Below are 15,922 nucleotides of genomic sequence, written 5' to 3' on the forward strand. Positions count from 1 at the left end.
CCATGGGAGGGGGCTGGGCTGGATCGGACCGGGCGGGACCGGATCGGACCGGGCGGGGTCGATCGATTGGTCAGTCGATCCCCGAAGACGTCCGGCGTGGGCCCCCACGGGCTTCCGCGAGCCGGCCTTTCCCCCTCCCGGCTGCAGAAGAAACAGTAGGGGCAGGCATCCTTCCTTCTAGGCCGTATTTGCGGTCGGTAACGGGGCAGGGGGCGTCAGTCCGTTCGCTGGGAAGGGCTTCCCCAGGCCTCGGGCTCTGTCAGGCCGGCGGGGTGGTTGCAGCGGGCCCAGGTGGGCGTGGATCTGGCCCACTCGTACACATGTATGTCTGGTATTGTGTCTTGCTTTGATGATGCAGTTAATTGGGAAAAAATAGCTGCAGTGCTGTGATGAAGTCTGTCTTCTAGTAACGGGGGGACCTGAGGGGTCTCAGTGTGGTGGGACGCCGAGCCCTGGATATCCTGTGGAAATGGAGCGTCAGATCACTGTAGGGAAGGGTGCAGAAGGTGGGAGGCTTGTCTCGGCTGTGTTTCATGCCGCACAGTTTATTAGTGGTAGATTAGGTTTTAGTCAGTACTTACAGATGGCATCCCTCAGGCAAAGAGACAATTTCGAACTCCTTAATTTCCTGTGGAAAAATGACCTGGAGTGCACTTGTCAGTCATCCTAAACCTTCCCTTTTTGTCTGTCCCCTGCAAGATTTCTTTTTCTTCTCTTATGTACTTATTCAGCATAAATAAATGTTGCATTGCTGCTTTTGATGGAGACAGCTGGAGGCTGTAGCAAGCCGCATGCCAGAGTGAGTCCCAGTCCCCTGACGCACCTGCGAGAGGTAGAACTCCGTGTGGCAAAGCCACGCTTGTTACGAGCACGCCACCGGGCGTCACTGGCAAGACTCTTCAGCAGCTTGCGGGAAGCTGTTTTATCCCAGTCGCACAACTCATCCTCAAAGGTGCGGAGCAGTGACCGTATTTCTCTATGTATCGCTATTATACATGAATATGTTTAAATTTAACCAGGTTTATTAGGATGACCGTTGTATCTTTAGAGCTGCCAGTGTCTGTGTAATTTCACTGCGTGCAGTTTTCCTGGATCCCTGTTACTTTAAAGCTCCCAGCTCAGTGTGAGCATATTGTTCACTGTGTAGTCTCCGGGTCATGGGTTTGTCATGTGCCTTATCCGCCCTTTTCTTACCGGGTTTTTGCAGTTTATTTAGAGCTTTGTGGCTTCTTTATAGTATTTTGGAAACAAACCAAGGGATCCTATGATGAAGTTATGATTTCACAGCATTTTGCCATTATCTCAGAATAGTGAGTTTATGGACAGTAGTTATAGAGGAGGGAGTAATTGATCAGGCTTGTGTGGTGCACTGTGTCTTCAAGACACTCTGGAAAAATAAGTCTGGAAAAAAACAACCACAAGTACTGTTTATTGGTCTCTACTAAACTAAGAAACTGTTTAATCAAACCAAAATTGTTTATGAAGATGAAATTGACCCAAAATGTTACTGAAAAGATGGATATTACTATACTCAAGGCAGAGGAATAAACATCAGGAGTCCTTTTATCCTCAACTCTGCCACTGGTTCATTTAGTTAGATTGATTACTTTCAGTTTTCCAGTTTGTAAAATGGAGAGGGTAATGACTGTTTAGGACAGGAATTGTGCTTTGAGGCTCTGAACATGCAAAATACTGCTATCTGGGGCTTGTGCCTGCTGAGCCCCTTACCTCTCCTGTAGTTTGAGGTAAGAGTTTAGTTTGCCGTGTTCTGAACAAGGTGCAAGTTATGCTGAAGTCACCATGATCTCAGAAGCCAAGACTAAACAGATACTTGTTTTGTCTAGTCCAAGGGGAATATTTTCACGTACCAATTCTTAAAATTGCTTTTTCATAGTATCGTGTGCCTCTTGTGTGACTTTTGGGGGCCAAGGAAGTTCAATATCTTCAAGAGCTTAAATACAGAACTTCACTCATAATCCGAGTGCTTCACGTCTGGCTAAAATACCCAGTGTGAAAGCTCTGCAAGGCAGACATCCTGTGTAAGATGACTGTGGATGATCTCACTGATCACATAAATCTTGAAATATTTTTGAGATTTCTATGTTTAAGTGCATTTGCCATATGTTCTCAGTTATGCTTTCTATAAATGATGAAGGAATGATATGCAGCACTGAGGTTATTCCAGTTTACATCAGTGTAGCTGAGAGTAAAACATGGCAAAGGCTTCTCCTAGCAAAATTCTCGTGGGAAATGATTAGTAAAGTCTTATGCCTAAAGCTGGTAGACATCCAACAAGATTTCACAGCATAGTATTTCTGGACGTGCTCCAAGAAGAGAACGATCCAAACAAGACCAGTTGCTGATGAAAGAAGATCAGAGTTAAGTAGCAAATGTCTATGTGACTGTGTGTTATGTGTATGTATTGCATAATTATATATCCAAATATTTATATTCTATATTTAAGTTTGCTCTGGAATTAGTTCTTTCCCGTTTTCATATGGATAAGGGTAGCTGGTGAAAAAACACAGTTGTTTTCACAGAGGCATAAAGATAATGGAAGGTCAAAATTAAGGAAAAGTGAAGGAAATGACCAAGGCATTTTAAAACATGAATCTAGTCAGAGCAGAGAGCAATCCGTTCTGATTTTTTTCTTATGTTTAGTATCAGGTTTTGCATAAGGCTGAGAAATCTATCCCAAAGCTGGAGCGAACCTTGGGTTCTTTGCTGAAGATGAAAGGTACTGTATGCAAGTATTTGCCTTGGACAGAGTGCCTGGAGTTGTTTTTTATTTATTTGTTAAATAGAGACAGATAGGTACGCGGTTGGGCCCATTAAAGTGTTAGAGCCAACTGTGGCTTTAGTTGTAGCAGTACACAAGGGATAGCATGAAAGCCCATTGACCCACAGAGTACCTCAGACATCCCCCTGTGACTCTCAGTCGTTCTTACCCCCTGCCCAGCAGAGGTGAAGGAAGGAAACAAGTAATTCCTGCTGTCCCATGGCAGCAGGCAGATCAGGCAGCGTGCCCTTGTCACCCTGCTGCCCATTCACCCCCAGGTGTGGGGCTGGCGTGGGTCCCCAGGCTGTGTGCTTGAGCTCCCACGGTGCTCCTCCTGGCCACAGCACCATGGCACCGTGTGGGGTCAAGCACAGCCAGAGCGTAAACTTCAGAACAGCAGGGTCTGGTGTGAGGTAAAGGAGAAGGGCAGAGAAGCTGTTGAGGGTTTCCTAGTATAGGGAATGGAAGTCTCTAGTTAAGAATTCACTCCGATAGAAACATGTAAGAGAGAGGCTGTGGTTTTGTTTTGTTTCAGCCTGGTGGGTTGTCTGCATGCACTCCTCTGTGTGAGGGCTTTGCACCCTCACCAGCTGCCTTCTGTTCACTGACGCTGGCCACTGCCTCCAGTGGCAGCAAGTGGGACAAGAGGCTGATGGGGCAGAGACTTTGCACGTATTTTTATGTCCCTTCAAGCGTCCAAATTGCTGTTGTCTAGAAAAAAAGCGTTGCTATTCATGCAACTTGCACCTGCAATAATTTGCATCAATTAAAAGTCCCAATGCTTAAAAGGAGCAGTCTCCTCTGAACCCACATCCTTGGATAACTCATAAAAGTCAGTCATAGGTAGAAGAAATAGTTTAGGCAGGAGGAATAGTTTGACAGAGGAAATTTGAAGGGATCACAAGCAGTGAGGCTGGTGGAGGAGAGTTTGGAGGTAAACTTCCCCTTTTATTTACCTGCATATATGTAGAATTCATACTGCTTGTGAAACATGGGTTGGTTGTCAGCGGTTTTTACATGCAATTTGCTCATTATACGGCAATCACAAAAGACCGTATTGGCTAGTGCTTGCCTGGACTTTGGTTGTTGGTTGTTTTCACCATCAGTTCTGTCAGATCAACGTTAGAAGGAGGCATTGATTCTAAATGATCATAATGATCAATGATCATAAACTCCCAATAATGCTAGTTACATTGTAGGAGAGGCAGAAGTTTCTCCTTTCCCATCATTTTTGCATAATGAAAAGCTCTGGCTCATGAGGAACCCGTTGTTGAAATTACTCTGTTTGGTTGGGACTGAGGGTGAGAGGGAAGCCAAAAGTGCCACTGATGTGACAGTAACCTTTCTGCTGACAACAGAGTCCTTCAGTCTGGAGGATGGGAACCCGTCTGGCTTGGAGGAAGTCAGGGAGGACTATGTCAAGAGGCACTTCAGCGATCATAGGTGAGGGCTTATACCAGTTAAGGAAAGATGATAATAGTTTGCACTTCCTTCTGTCCCAGCATCTCTGAATCTCCTTGTCATTGTTACTGAATTTGCAAGCGGAGGCCTTTTCATTGTGAGGAAAAGATGAAGAGATTTCACCTGGACCCCTGTAATCCCATACAGTGCATGAACACTCGAGGCATGTTGTTGGTCTCATTTCCAGACCGTGCTTTTATTTCCTTTCCCTTCTCTATAGCTCATCTCCACCAAGGACTCCTCATTTGCCTGCAAAGCAAAAGGAGGAGGAGAAAGCCGACTTGGCAAGAATGGTCCTGGACTCTGGGGTGACCATGACAAGGGCCTTATTAATCCAGTTAAGAAGTTGTTCATGTGGCTGTTTTTCCTGTGTGTTCTTTCCAGCACTGCATCAGCCTTGGAAGCAGTGAGTGAGAGTGACTCTACCGTCTGGTATTTGATTCAATGTGAAAACCAAACAATGGAAGAGGATGGGAAGCCAGAATTTATCCAGTCTCCAGACACTTCATCCCCAGATCTGGTGGAATTTGAACGGTAGGTGCACCCCATGTTGCTTTCAGTTTTTTTGTTTGCATTAATACCGTGCATCCAGTTGCTGCTGTTCATGCAGCCCTGCTGGACCCTGCATCTGCTTTGCAAGAAGGCTTGTGCTAGCAACCTTGGTCCTGCTGGTGATGAAGCTGAGCACCTCCCAAGTCCCTCCCCTACGACTTGCCTGTTAATGGACTCCCAGCATCATAGCAGCCCCCAGCTCTGCAGGCCTTGGAAAACCCCTGAGGATTTTCCACCCATCCTCAAGAAAAAGAAAAAAAATTCTTTCAAGTTTGTCAGTCCTGAGTGGCCGTGGTTTACCGCTGTCCAGATGGCTTGTGGAGTAAGATGCAACATACCTGCTAACAGTAGTGGTTTAACAGGCAAGATCAGGTGGAATAGGAGGTTTTTCATCCAGAATGATTTATGCAGGTGCACGTCCCTGTGTGTTTGCGGTGTCAGTACGGCTATCAAGTTGTATCCCTGCAATAGGGTTCGATTTTAGGAATGTAGAAATTGCTGCACCAGATGAAATTCTGAAGAGTCTAGCTGTATGTATTCTGGGGACGTGCAGCAACCAGAGGTAAGCAGATACTTTCCCCCACGGTGATGTTCATCCTGCCTGTAATGGCATCGTTATGAGGAGCTTGAGCACTGTTGCTCCTTCCAGAAATAGACCCTTAGCTCCTGGCAGCTCGCAGTACCTTTTTTTTGTGGGATCAGAGGAGGATAAGGCTGGAAGCCACCAGGGAAGATCGTGTAGTCCTCAGCCTGCGGGTTGCAGAATAGCAGTAGTCTGGAAGATACCAGAAAGTGCTCCTCAAAATGTCTGCAACACAGGGCGGGAGGAGAGGAGCCTAAACACTTAGAGCGAGAGGTACAAGACTGTAACGCCTCTTAGGATCAGCTCCTAAGTGCCTGGTGCAGGACCTAAAAATCAAAGACCACTGTTCTCATGTCAGTGGTCCATGTATTTTAATCTGGGATTGTAATGGTAAAATTGCTGGGATTTTTTTCAACATTACTGATATATTAAGACTGAGTACATTATTCACCACATTCTTCCCCTTGCTGTCAAACAGCACTAGGAGGTACTTAAGGGTCATCGATGCTTTTCTGAAAGGATAAATTTTCATTATAAAGATTTGAGAAACGGATGTCTAATCTATCATGTACCATCAAGCAGAGTGTATTTTACCCTAACTGTTCCAGAGTTAAAAGGATGCGGTGCAGAAGAATCAACAGCTGCAGCTGGCATCCTCTTCCACAGCGTTACTGGCATAAACAAAAACTTCCGCAGTTCCTTCTTCTCTTTTGCTTTGAACTGGTGCTTATTTACAAAATTCCCTTGGATTATTGAGTTTTTCATCAAAATGGGACTGCAGCTGTGCCAGCAGATGGCACCAGCCTCCTGCTACAGTTCCTGCTTTTGGCCGTAGTGAGGTATCATTTACAAGACCTTGAAATGTGCTGAATCAACATATTCTGTGGGAAGTAAGCTCTATTCATCAAAGACTGCACGACAGAGCCGTAAACACCTGACTTTCCCCTTCTTCACTGACAAGGTAGACCAGGGCCTGTACTGTGTGGGCTCTAGCACTTACCCTGCAGTTTTATGGCAGGCTGCAGTTGGTTCATAGCTGTTTCTTGTCAAAAAATGATCTTTATAACAGGCATAAAACAATAGGGACTCTTCAGCAAAGAAAATAACAGTGTTTTGGTGATCATCTAATCACATTATTTGGGCAGCATCAGAAATGCTTTGACCTTCAAGGGGCTGGGCTTTTTTCCATATCCGGCAGCAGGAGCTACAATGGTAGGACTACACAGTACTCAGTCCAGTGCAAAATGTGGTCGTCTCCTTCCAGCTGGGAAGGAAATAATTGAGTCATGGTTCAAGCTTAATTTCTTTAGCAAAGCAATCTAATGGTGATTCATATTTTTCTCTTTGAGAAACTCCAGATCCTTTGTTTGGAGCTGGACACCCAGAATCCTGGGTGAGGACAATACCTTACATGAGAACGCTTTTTCCCCTTGAGTATTTTGTTTCCAGCAATGGTGGAAAATACTCCAGAGCATGGAAACTGGAGTTTAAACATGTTTATGCTTGCGTGCAGAATTATCTTAAGATTTTCAATATTGGTTTGCTGGTATAAATATTTAAAAAAAGAAAAAAAAAGGCGATTCTTTTGAGTTACTTTCTCATGCAATACTGTTCAGTTAATCAGGAAGTGTGCTTATTTGGGACATCTTCCAAGGAATCATTTTGAGCCCAAACCTAGTAACAATGACTGGCGTTTATAGAACTCTTGGTTTGTACTGCTTTGGTCTTGTTATTTTCATCTGAGAAACTCTAAGCGTTTAATTAATGTAAAATAACCTTCAGTGCTGCTTTCTAGTAGACATTATTACCCCTGGTTCGCTGTGCCACACAGCGCTAACAGAAGAAGCGGGCTCATTCTGAGATTTAGTCACTGGGTTGAAATTACGTCATTTATGTTCCACTACCGGTTTCACTACAGATTGCATGGAAGTCCATCTTAGGGATGCGTTTCCTCAGATGTAAAATGAAGGAAATGAAGATCCCATGTTTATTTAAGTCAGAGCACCCAGGCCTGGGGTAGTCTTTTTCTATCTCTGTATAGTACCTAATACGTCAGGATATGACCTCAGCCAAGGCTTTTAAGTGTAGTGCAATGCCAGTAAAAGTATAAAAAGTGACTTGCAGTGTAAAAAGCCTCAGGATACGAAGGCAAGTAACTCAAAGTTTATTAAATGCCAGAATGAGGTTTGCCTGTGCAATAAGTAGAGCCTGCAGCGCCTGGAGCTTCTCTTGTGAGGCAGTCCTGCTGAGGCTGTGGCTGGGGCCTGCCTTTTGCAGATGAAATCTTGGCAGAACAGAGTTGCTAAAATCTTCAAACAGTGTTGGGCAACCTTGAGTAATTGTATGAAGTCTTAGGGGAGGGGAGTTAGTGAAGTAGTTGTGAATCGGAGCTACTCCCCAGTCTCCTGCTGATTTACAGTAGATGCTGCCCCATAGCCTGCTCTTAAGAGATGCTCCCTTTCATTACAGATACCTGTATTTTTATAAGCACACAGTGGACCTGCTGATAGAGCATGAAATTGTTTGTAGTGAGGAGGTGCCTCTTCCTGAGGTCTCCACAGCTGTTTCCCACCTCTGGCAAGAGCTTTCTGAAGAAAGGAGAGACAGCATCTTGCAGTACTGTAGCCAGAGAGATTTCCTCGAGGATCCTAAGGCTGCTTGCCAAGAGCCTGCGTGCACTGAAGGTAGTGTGAGGGACAGCCGAGGTAACAGTGAGGAAGCCAGTGGTTCCTCAGTCTCCACACCAGAGGAAGTAAGTGCTCAGTAACACACATCATCTGCCTCCGAAACTCCAAGCCTTCAGTTGCTAATTGATTCTGCAGCTTTTAATTGGAAACATACAGTAGTTGTAATTAAGCTTTCCCGAGACCACGTGAATGCATAAGTGGAGACAGTAAGCAGTCTTTAAGTAAATGTCTGCACTGAGTTCTCTCTCGGTAAGATACACAGCAAGCTATAGGAGTGCAGTGGTAGTAATCCTGCTAGTCTCCACTGACCTGTAGAGTTTCTGTGCTAGGTAACAGTTAAATTTGCTCTAACTTGCTGGAGGGGGAGGGAACAGGAACAAGAATTATACAGTTACTGTGCTCTGCAAGCTCTCCAAGCAGGACAGACAAGCCAAATCCAGCAGAAATACCCAGTTTGCCGAGGCCTGCTGTGTTTTGGGTTGGGTGGGTTTTTTCATCAAAGCACTTGGTAGCAAAGAGAAAGTATTTGTAGACCAGTTCCAGTGGTACAGGGCTAATGACTGCCTGTGCCATGCACCTCTGCAGAGCCAAGAAGTCAGTGACTGAGTAGACCAGGGCATTTGTTAAAAAGAGATGAAATAACAGCCAACTCTTTGTAAGCTGTTCCTGGAGCACTGATTACTTAAGCAACTAGGTGCTCAGAGACGTGTGTAATTTTACTAGCTCAAGGGAGGGACGGGTGTCCACCTTTAGCGTACAAGTAATTGCACTGACAAGTTCTTTTTGAGCCTCAGGACACAACTCATATTGCTGACCTCCTTAGGAAATGTCACGGGCATGTGACGTGTACAGTACTTTCTGGCACAGCAAATGTGTGAACTGCATTATGGCAGAGTGAACTAATGAGCTTATCGGTCTGTCACAGGGAGCATCCAAACTCCTTTGTAAGCCAGGTTGCATGCTGGAATCAGATGCGGGGAGACTGGCTGGTACAGCTGCGATCTTTAGCCATAAGCGGCAGCACACAGTCAAGTCTCTAAAGCACTGGTAGAATTAATGGTTTTTACTGATTTTAGGGCAGGTGGCAACGTCAAGTCTAATTCCTAGAGGTTGAAGCACAAGCCTAATGGACTAACCTTGTGTTCCTAGTCATGAAATTCAGTTATTCCTTATTATTCTTGTCTCCACAAAAGCCTCTTGGTTTACTCTAGCTGTAAACGTACCTGTTAAATGGAAAGAAAGAAAATCATGCTTTTAAAGACTTCATTATTAAAAATGATGCCCTAGGTAAAACTTTTAGATGGCTGGATATGTTGACATCTGAAGTGTTCTCTTTGATAGGTAATGTTTGAAGATGCGTTTGATGTTGCTGCTGGTTTTCTTAACAGAAGTGAGACTCAGGGAATGTCTATTCGAAGGTAAATTACAAACTCACCCCTTTTGCTCGACAGAATAACTTAATAGCCCGCTGTCAATACTCTGCAGCAAGCTTGTTGTGGGGTAAGGCACTGGCCTAGCTTTCTTTTTTGTGCCTAATTTTTTAGTAAACAGTTAGAATAGCAGCCTCTAGCAATTGTGCTCACAATAATACTCTCTCTTAAGGTGCAAAAGTGAATATGGCAGAATTAGTAAGAATCACTTATTAAGAGCACCTCATCACTTCAGGATAACTGGGGTCCTTCTGATTTTCTTCACCACTCTGCGTAGCTTTGCGTTTTTTCAAATTACAGTATTTGTAATGTTTTCCTTTCCTTTTCTCTCCCTCATTTACCAGGTCTATGAGGACCATAAGGGCATTCTCTGGATAAGTCAGCTAATCATAAACTCCACACTCATTTAATGAGACAAAAATGATCATTTTCTAACATTGTCTCCCTTACCTTTTTCAAGTACCCTAATTCAATCACAAGGAGGTGATCAAGCTAAAGTGTGGTTGACCCGAACAATCATGACAAATGACATCAAAGAAACATAAGACCTATTAAGTAATAGCATATTAAATAATAACATCTCTTTCCTCTGCAGGTCAGATGAGTTACCTAAAAGAACATGTCAGATACAAAGCTGGCACTGCCTTTGATTTTTCCCAGTAGACCAAAGAAAGAAAAGGGCTGCTTTCCTCACGAGGAAAATCACATTATGACTCATCTTTTATGAGTTCTTGCTATTTAGTCTTCGTTAGGATTGTTTCTCTTTGCAAATAGTGTTTTTAATCTGTTTTTTTAAATCCGGTTTTCTACTTAATTTTCCATATTTAGATAGTTTTTTAGTGTGAATCTCTTTCTCTCTTTCACCACCATTCCACCTTGCACTTCCGGAACAGAATGAATGGAAATAAAGGTGTTTTGACTGTTGATCAGAATATGCTTGAATACATAATAAAGCTTAACAAATACGTTTCCATTAAATAACATATATTAGGTCACAATTGCTGTTTGCTTTTAAAATAAGATTAAGTATTCCTTAATAGTGCAATGTATTGACATCATTTTTGCAATCGTGTTTTAGGTCCCAAATTAGAGTAGTATTTCAGTAGTCAACACTTACCCTGTTCCCTTCCTTCCCTGTCACTCTGTGCCTTCTAATTCTGGACAGAGACATGATGCAGAACTTTGTAAAATCCCAGGGAGAATATAGAGGTGAGGTCCAGAATTAATATCTTAGCTTTTTGCCAAAGTTACCTGAGTACAAACCTGCCAGTGATAGCTAATACACCATTTCATGGCCACATGTTACTGCATTCTCAGAAACTTTACAAAAGAAGTCAAAGCTGTTCCTCTGAACAACCCTACAAAATACGCTACCAAATAACTGTTGTTGCTGTCTGTTATAATGGATGTATACTTTTCCCCAAAACTGTGTTACTACAGCTGTCATCTATCAGTGGATCTCTTTGTTGTGATACTGGTTTCTTGTATTGCTGTTCTCTGTTCTTACACATATTTCTTGCATTTGTTAGAGAATATCTCGTCAATATGTCCACCTCCGCTCCTCTCTGTCTTGCTTGGCTATTGTCTTTAGTATCAAAATCACCTTGAAAACAGTTTGATTTTTAAATTATCAGTAAAATATGGAGAGAAAGTAAGTAAGAGGAGAAATGAAGGAACAGGGAATTAAATATAGTATTCTGTTCCATTTTCAGTTCAGCATTTGCAAGCTGCGCTTCTGAAAATCCAGAGGACCACCACAGACTCTATCTGCAGATCACTGACTTCCTAAAAAGCCTCTTCTTCGCTAATACACAGTTTTGCCAGGTAAGCTTCACCAAAGGATTCCTTATAGAAAGAGCAATGTATTTCTGTCATTGTCAGAAAGGGATTTCTGTTTTCTGTGCTTCTGATCATATTGTCCAGAATTGTTACAAATAGGAACTTGGGGTTCATCACTTCAGATGTGTCATTCCAAAAGGTCAGTAGGATTGCCTTTCTAAGAGGCAAAGTGCGAGGGGGTATTATTGCTCAGTGTATTATTCAAAATGGCAAATGAGGAATTTAATTTTTTTTAATCATTTGCATGAAAGTTCCTTGTGGAAAAGCTCGAGTGATCTCATGTGAGCAGGTGAAGCTCGCTTCCCGGTTCTCCATTAACCCCCAGGTGCTTCATTCTGAGCTCGGTAGGACAGTAGGACCACCTTCTGCTTGTCTGGGTGCCAGGGGCCCTACCCTGAGCCCTCTGCTGGCAGGCCTTAGGAGTAGGGTATTCGTATTCTTGAAAGAGCTCATAACAGCTGCTGAGCTGCCCTTAACCTCAACCTACTGTTGCAGATTCGCTGACGCAAAAGTCATTGTGTTTGCAGTGCTCTTCCTCCCTGTCTTGCTCTCCTCCCAAGGAGGTGGCTCAGAGCTTGCATGCGGGTAGAGGACTGAAAGGGAGATATCCCTCAGCCAGAGAATGCTTGATTGGGCTCAGAGTCAATTATACTTCCACAGTACCCACTGTTTTGCTATTTTCTGTCGCCTTGCTTCCACTCAGTCTCTGCTACTTGAGCAGATGCTCCTTTGAAGGAATTAGAGTGTTTGTGATGAGGGGTAATTGGGACAGAAAAAAAAGCAGAAATGAGTGTTGCACCACTATCTGAATCTATCACATGGTGACTACTGCATGCCATTTGGTTCCCCCAACTCTAGGAGACAGTAGCACTAGAAGAGGTGCAGGGAATGGCAGCAGGCACAGCAAAAGGCATTAAACAGGAGCTTCTAGAGTAGGACTCTTCCGCAAAAAAGACTGAAGGGTACCATGAAAGAATTTTAATCCTAACTGGTGTGGACTTGGTACACCAGAAGAACTAGAAAGCACTCAGTGAAATGAACAAACAACATGTTAAAAAGTACTTGCACGTGCAAATTACCAGATTTAACTCCCGGGACATCAATCCATTGACAATTCCTAAATCTGAAGGTCCAGATGCAATTTCCAGCTCAGAAGGCCCTCACAGCAGTTTGCCATAACGTGGGAGCATATATTGTGGAACAGAGCACGCTGCATGCACAATTCATGCACTTTTTGTCTAAACATCATCTCCGGGCTGTTGTCAGAGACCAGGCACTGAGCTACACAGCCCTTTGGTCTGTGAATAGCTATGTTCTCCATAAGAGCAGAGCTCTTCCTGTGTTTATGTAAATAACCGTGATTTGAACACACCTAGAAAAGAAAGAAAAGCTTTAGGCAAGATACGGTATTTTCCGGTTTTAAATTTCGTTCGTGAATGTCATGCCTGGCAGCATTAGGTGGTCCCATTTTGTCCTTCTGCTTGGTGCTGCATAGTTGTATGTGAGCCTGAGTCCATCTCACAGCTCCCAGATGGGGTGGTACGAGAAGAGGTAGTGTCTCTTTCAAGCTTCAAAGAGGGATGTTTGAAATAAGACTAGGAGAATGGGAACGACGGGAAGACAGACAGCAAAAGAAGCTGAAGTACTGCAAATTGGCAGTTGGCTGAGCTCTGTGGATCCAAAAGGAAATAAAAGGCTGTGCACGCTTCTTTTATGCAGGAACTTTGAGTTGTCTGTGATAAGACAATAAAAAGGGAGTTTGAGCAGAAATCACCCAGGCTAGAGAGTACTGATAATATGAAGGTCACAGTCTGTTTTGGTTTAGATAACTGCAGTACAGCACATCTAGAGAGTCTTGCCAAGAGGCAAAAAAAAAAAAAAATACAACTGACAAGAATTTTTTGTTTTGAGAGCAGAAATTCATCTCCATCTCAAAGCAAACAGATTGAGGCAGTTATGGAAGTGGTCGCAGAGCAGGGCTAGGAGGTGTTCCAGCTAGCTTGAAGCACACCAACTCAGGCAGCAGCAGAGAGCTCAGTATAGGCTCCACACCTTACCCCAGAAACTGGGCTACTGAGAGCATCGGAGGCTCCTGGACTTGAGAGGGAAAGGAGCCCTTCCTCGTTACCTCATGGGTGTGACTGAACCCCTGCAGACCATTCCCCTTCCCTTGATGTAGTACCTGTGCCCAGGAGTTTGGGCAGTGCTGGGATAAATTATCCCAAGGATAAAGTGATGTCCTGGTGCACTGTGCACACACCTTGTAGAAGATAGAGAGGTGGGTAGCAGGTACAGTACCAAGGCGAGGCATGCGATGTGGACCTGACTGAAATACGAAAGGCAGCCTATGGTCTCCGTTCCTTTCATCTGCAGAGTTGATGAGGTGACAGGTTTTATTGCTGGTCATTACACGCCAGCACTATGTTACGCCATTTCTGGTTAACTGTCCAGATACAAAGTACTACTGTCGCATTGTGTATGGTCACCATTTCGTAGTCGCACTCAGATCCGCTGAGTGCAGCTCCTCTTGAGCCGCTGCCCTGGCTCTTGAGGCTGCCAAGGGCATGCACCCCGCTGGTATGAAATGCTTGAGAAAGACTTACACAAGAGGAAGGAAGAAATCATTTGGACAAGGAAAAGGGAGGCCCTTAGAAGGACAGTGACCCAAAAATGAGAACAGGAGCATGGAAGCTACATGGTAGAGAAATATTTGTAAGCATGAGGTTAGTTAAGCAATCCTATGATTTTTCAAGAGCTGTTGTCTTAAGGTCACATAAGAGAAGCTTAGCTGCAAAGGCAGTAAAGAATTAACTTAGATAGAGGTCCAATGCGTTTACAATATCGAAGTGAAAGTCAGTGTGTTTTTTTATAAATAGCACTGAGCACCTTTACATCTTCAAAAGCACACTTTCTTTTAAAATTATGGATTTTAGATGAGTCACTTGACAAGCAAGTGGGATTTAGTGCTCCTTAAGCTATAGATTTTTTAAACAGCACCTATTTTTAAAAGCAGTCTTGTCTTGCCCTAAGGAGTCTTGCATCAATGCAGAAGGTAGACTAGATGGACTGCAGACATGAACACTTTCATCTCCTAGACTTCGATTTCTCAAGGGCCACTTATTCTCTGTAAGCTGGTGAAAGAGAGGACTGTTTCCTTCTGTTGCTAAAAGAGCAGCAAAGCCTGATGTCAGTAGAAGTTTACGGCTCAAGGAAGCTGTCATATCTTCAGAGCCTTGACTGTGTGACCCACTTGCTACCAGGGTCAGTAACAGCTGTCTAAGTGATGTAAATAGACACAGGGTGGAGCCCTGTGATTTTAGAAAGAAATTAGTTGAAAATTTGAGCCATTCTTTATCAGGCACTTGACAAGTGCTGGTTGCTGATTCAGAGAGGAATGGGGGCTCATGACGCATTAGCTGACACGTGCCAGCATTTGACCAACCCGTTGTATATTTGACACACAATCAACTCCTGTGGTTTTTAATCCTGTTTGACTCGGGGCGGGGGGATGCTTTCAGGAAGAAGATCTTGCGTTCGATTATGAGACTGTGATGCTGAGGTGCACCGAGACCTTTGATGATGAAGATTTCTAAACAGTCTCTCTGTTTGTTAATGTTTTGCCAAGCCTTGCCGGACACACCAGGCACTTGAAGAGACTGCACCTCTTTCAGTGAAGCACCTCTCTCAGCAGAGTGTGGAGACACTGTGTTAAAGTGGTTTGTTACCGTTGACTTTCCATTCCCTCATCAGTGTTTCTTGATGTATCATTTGAGTAATTTATGCCTTTAAAAGTTCCAGGGTTTAGATATTTATAAAATCTTAAGAAATACTCTCGTCTATTGCTTTTTAATGTTTCAGCTCGCTTCACAAGTAAACCGAGGCACGTACAGTAAGGTGACCTTGCCTAGCATAAGCTGTGGAAGAGCTGCAGAGAGGTCACAGCAGTGACAGCCTGTGCACCCCCCATACAAAGCAGATCTCAAACTGCAACCTGCAACCTGCAAAAATCACAAAGTGCCCTGCACCCTTGGCAGTGATTACTTTTCCTGTACAATTTTTCAGCTCGGGCTGACAAGGAAAGAAGGATTTCCTCACAGAGAGTGAGATGAGGCTCTTCCATTTCTTTATGAGGACAACAGCAGTGTCCACCCACTCCCAAATTGTCCAGAGAAGTACAGGCACAGTAATACTCTTTGCATTATTTACTTCTGCAAAGTGAGTAAAGCGGAGCGAGCAGCCCTGTGCTCTTCTGCCACATCTCATTCTTTGATGAGTAGTGCTGCTCAGATAGTGTCTTGGAATTCAAAATGCTGTGAAGATGAATAAAATCCTTCATATCTCTGAGCTATCATTAGAGGCTCTCTGCAGACTCAGACAAATTGTGTTTTGGCAGTGGTTATGCTGAGATCACGCTAACAGCCGTCACAAACAGAAAGGCCAAAAGTTTTATTTTAAAATCTAAACTAAAGCTGGCATGCCCGGGTATCTGTCAGTCTTCAGCAGCCAGCCTTTTAGGCTGAATCCACGAGGGCTGGGCTGTGGCGCAGCACTGCTTTGGTGCGTAAGAGCATGATACATGCAGCTGTATTGA

General features: G+C 43.9%; 1 protein-coding gene across 1 annotated transcript; it reads left to right on the plus strand.

The window, feature by feature from the left end:
- Positions 1–760: 760 nt before the first annotated feature.
- On the plus strand, positions 761–14,924 carry STRA8 (stimulated by retinoic acid 8). The gene is made up of 8 exons (XM_054187845.1): positions 761–952; positions 2,662–2,737; positions 4,138–4,222; positions 4,625–4,774; positions 7,845–8,127; positions 9,404–9,480; positions 11,205–11,316; positions 14,850–14,924. The coding sequence occupies exons 1-8, from the start codon at positions 761–763 to the stop codon at positions 14,922–14,924; spliced, it is 1,050 nt and encodes a 349-aa protein (XP_054043820.1).
- Positions 14,925–15,922: the final 998 nt, after the last annotated feature.

This window comes from Rissa tridactyla, chromosome 1 (assembly GCF_028500815.1).
Source record: "Rissa tridactyla isolate bRisTri1 chromosome 1, bRisTri1.patW.cur.20221130, whole genome shotgun sequence".
NCBI classification, from domain to species: Eukaryota; Metazoa; Chordata; class Aves; order Charadriiformes; family Laridae; genus Rissa; species Rissa tridactyla.

What these genes read in the sequence shown, in the direction of transcription:
- STRA8 (XM_054187845.1), top strand. Translation starts at nt 761, where the DNA reads ATGGAGACAGCTGGAGGCTGTAGCAAGCCGCATGCCAGAGTGAGTCCC. An exon ending in AGGCACTTCAGCGATCATAG is followed by an intron (nt 4,223 to 4,624) that starts GTGAGGGCTTAT and finishes TGTTCTTTCCAG; the next exon opens with CACTGCATCAGCCTTGGAAG. An exon ending in CAGGGAATGTCTATTCGAAG is followed by an intron (nt 9,481 to 11,204) that starts GTAAATTACAAA and finishes TTCCATTTTCAG; the next exon opens with TTCAGCATTTGCAAGCTGCG.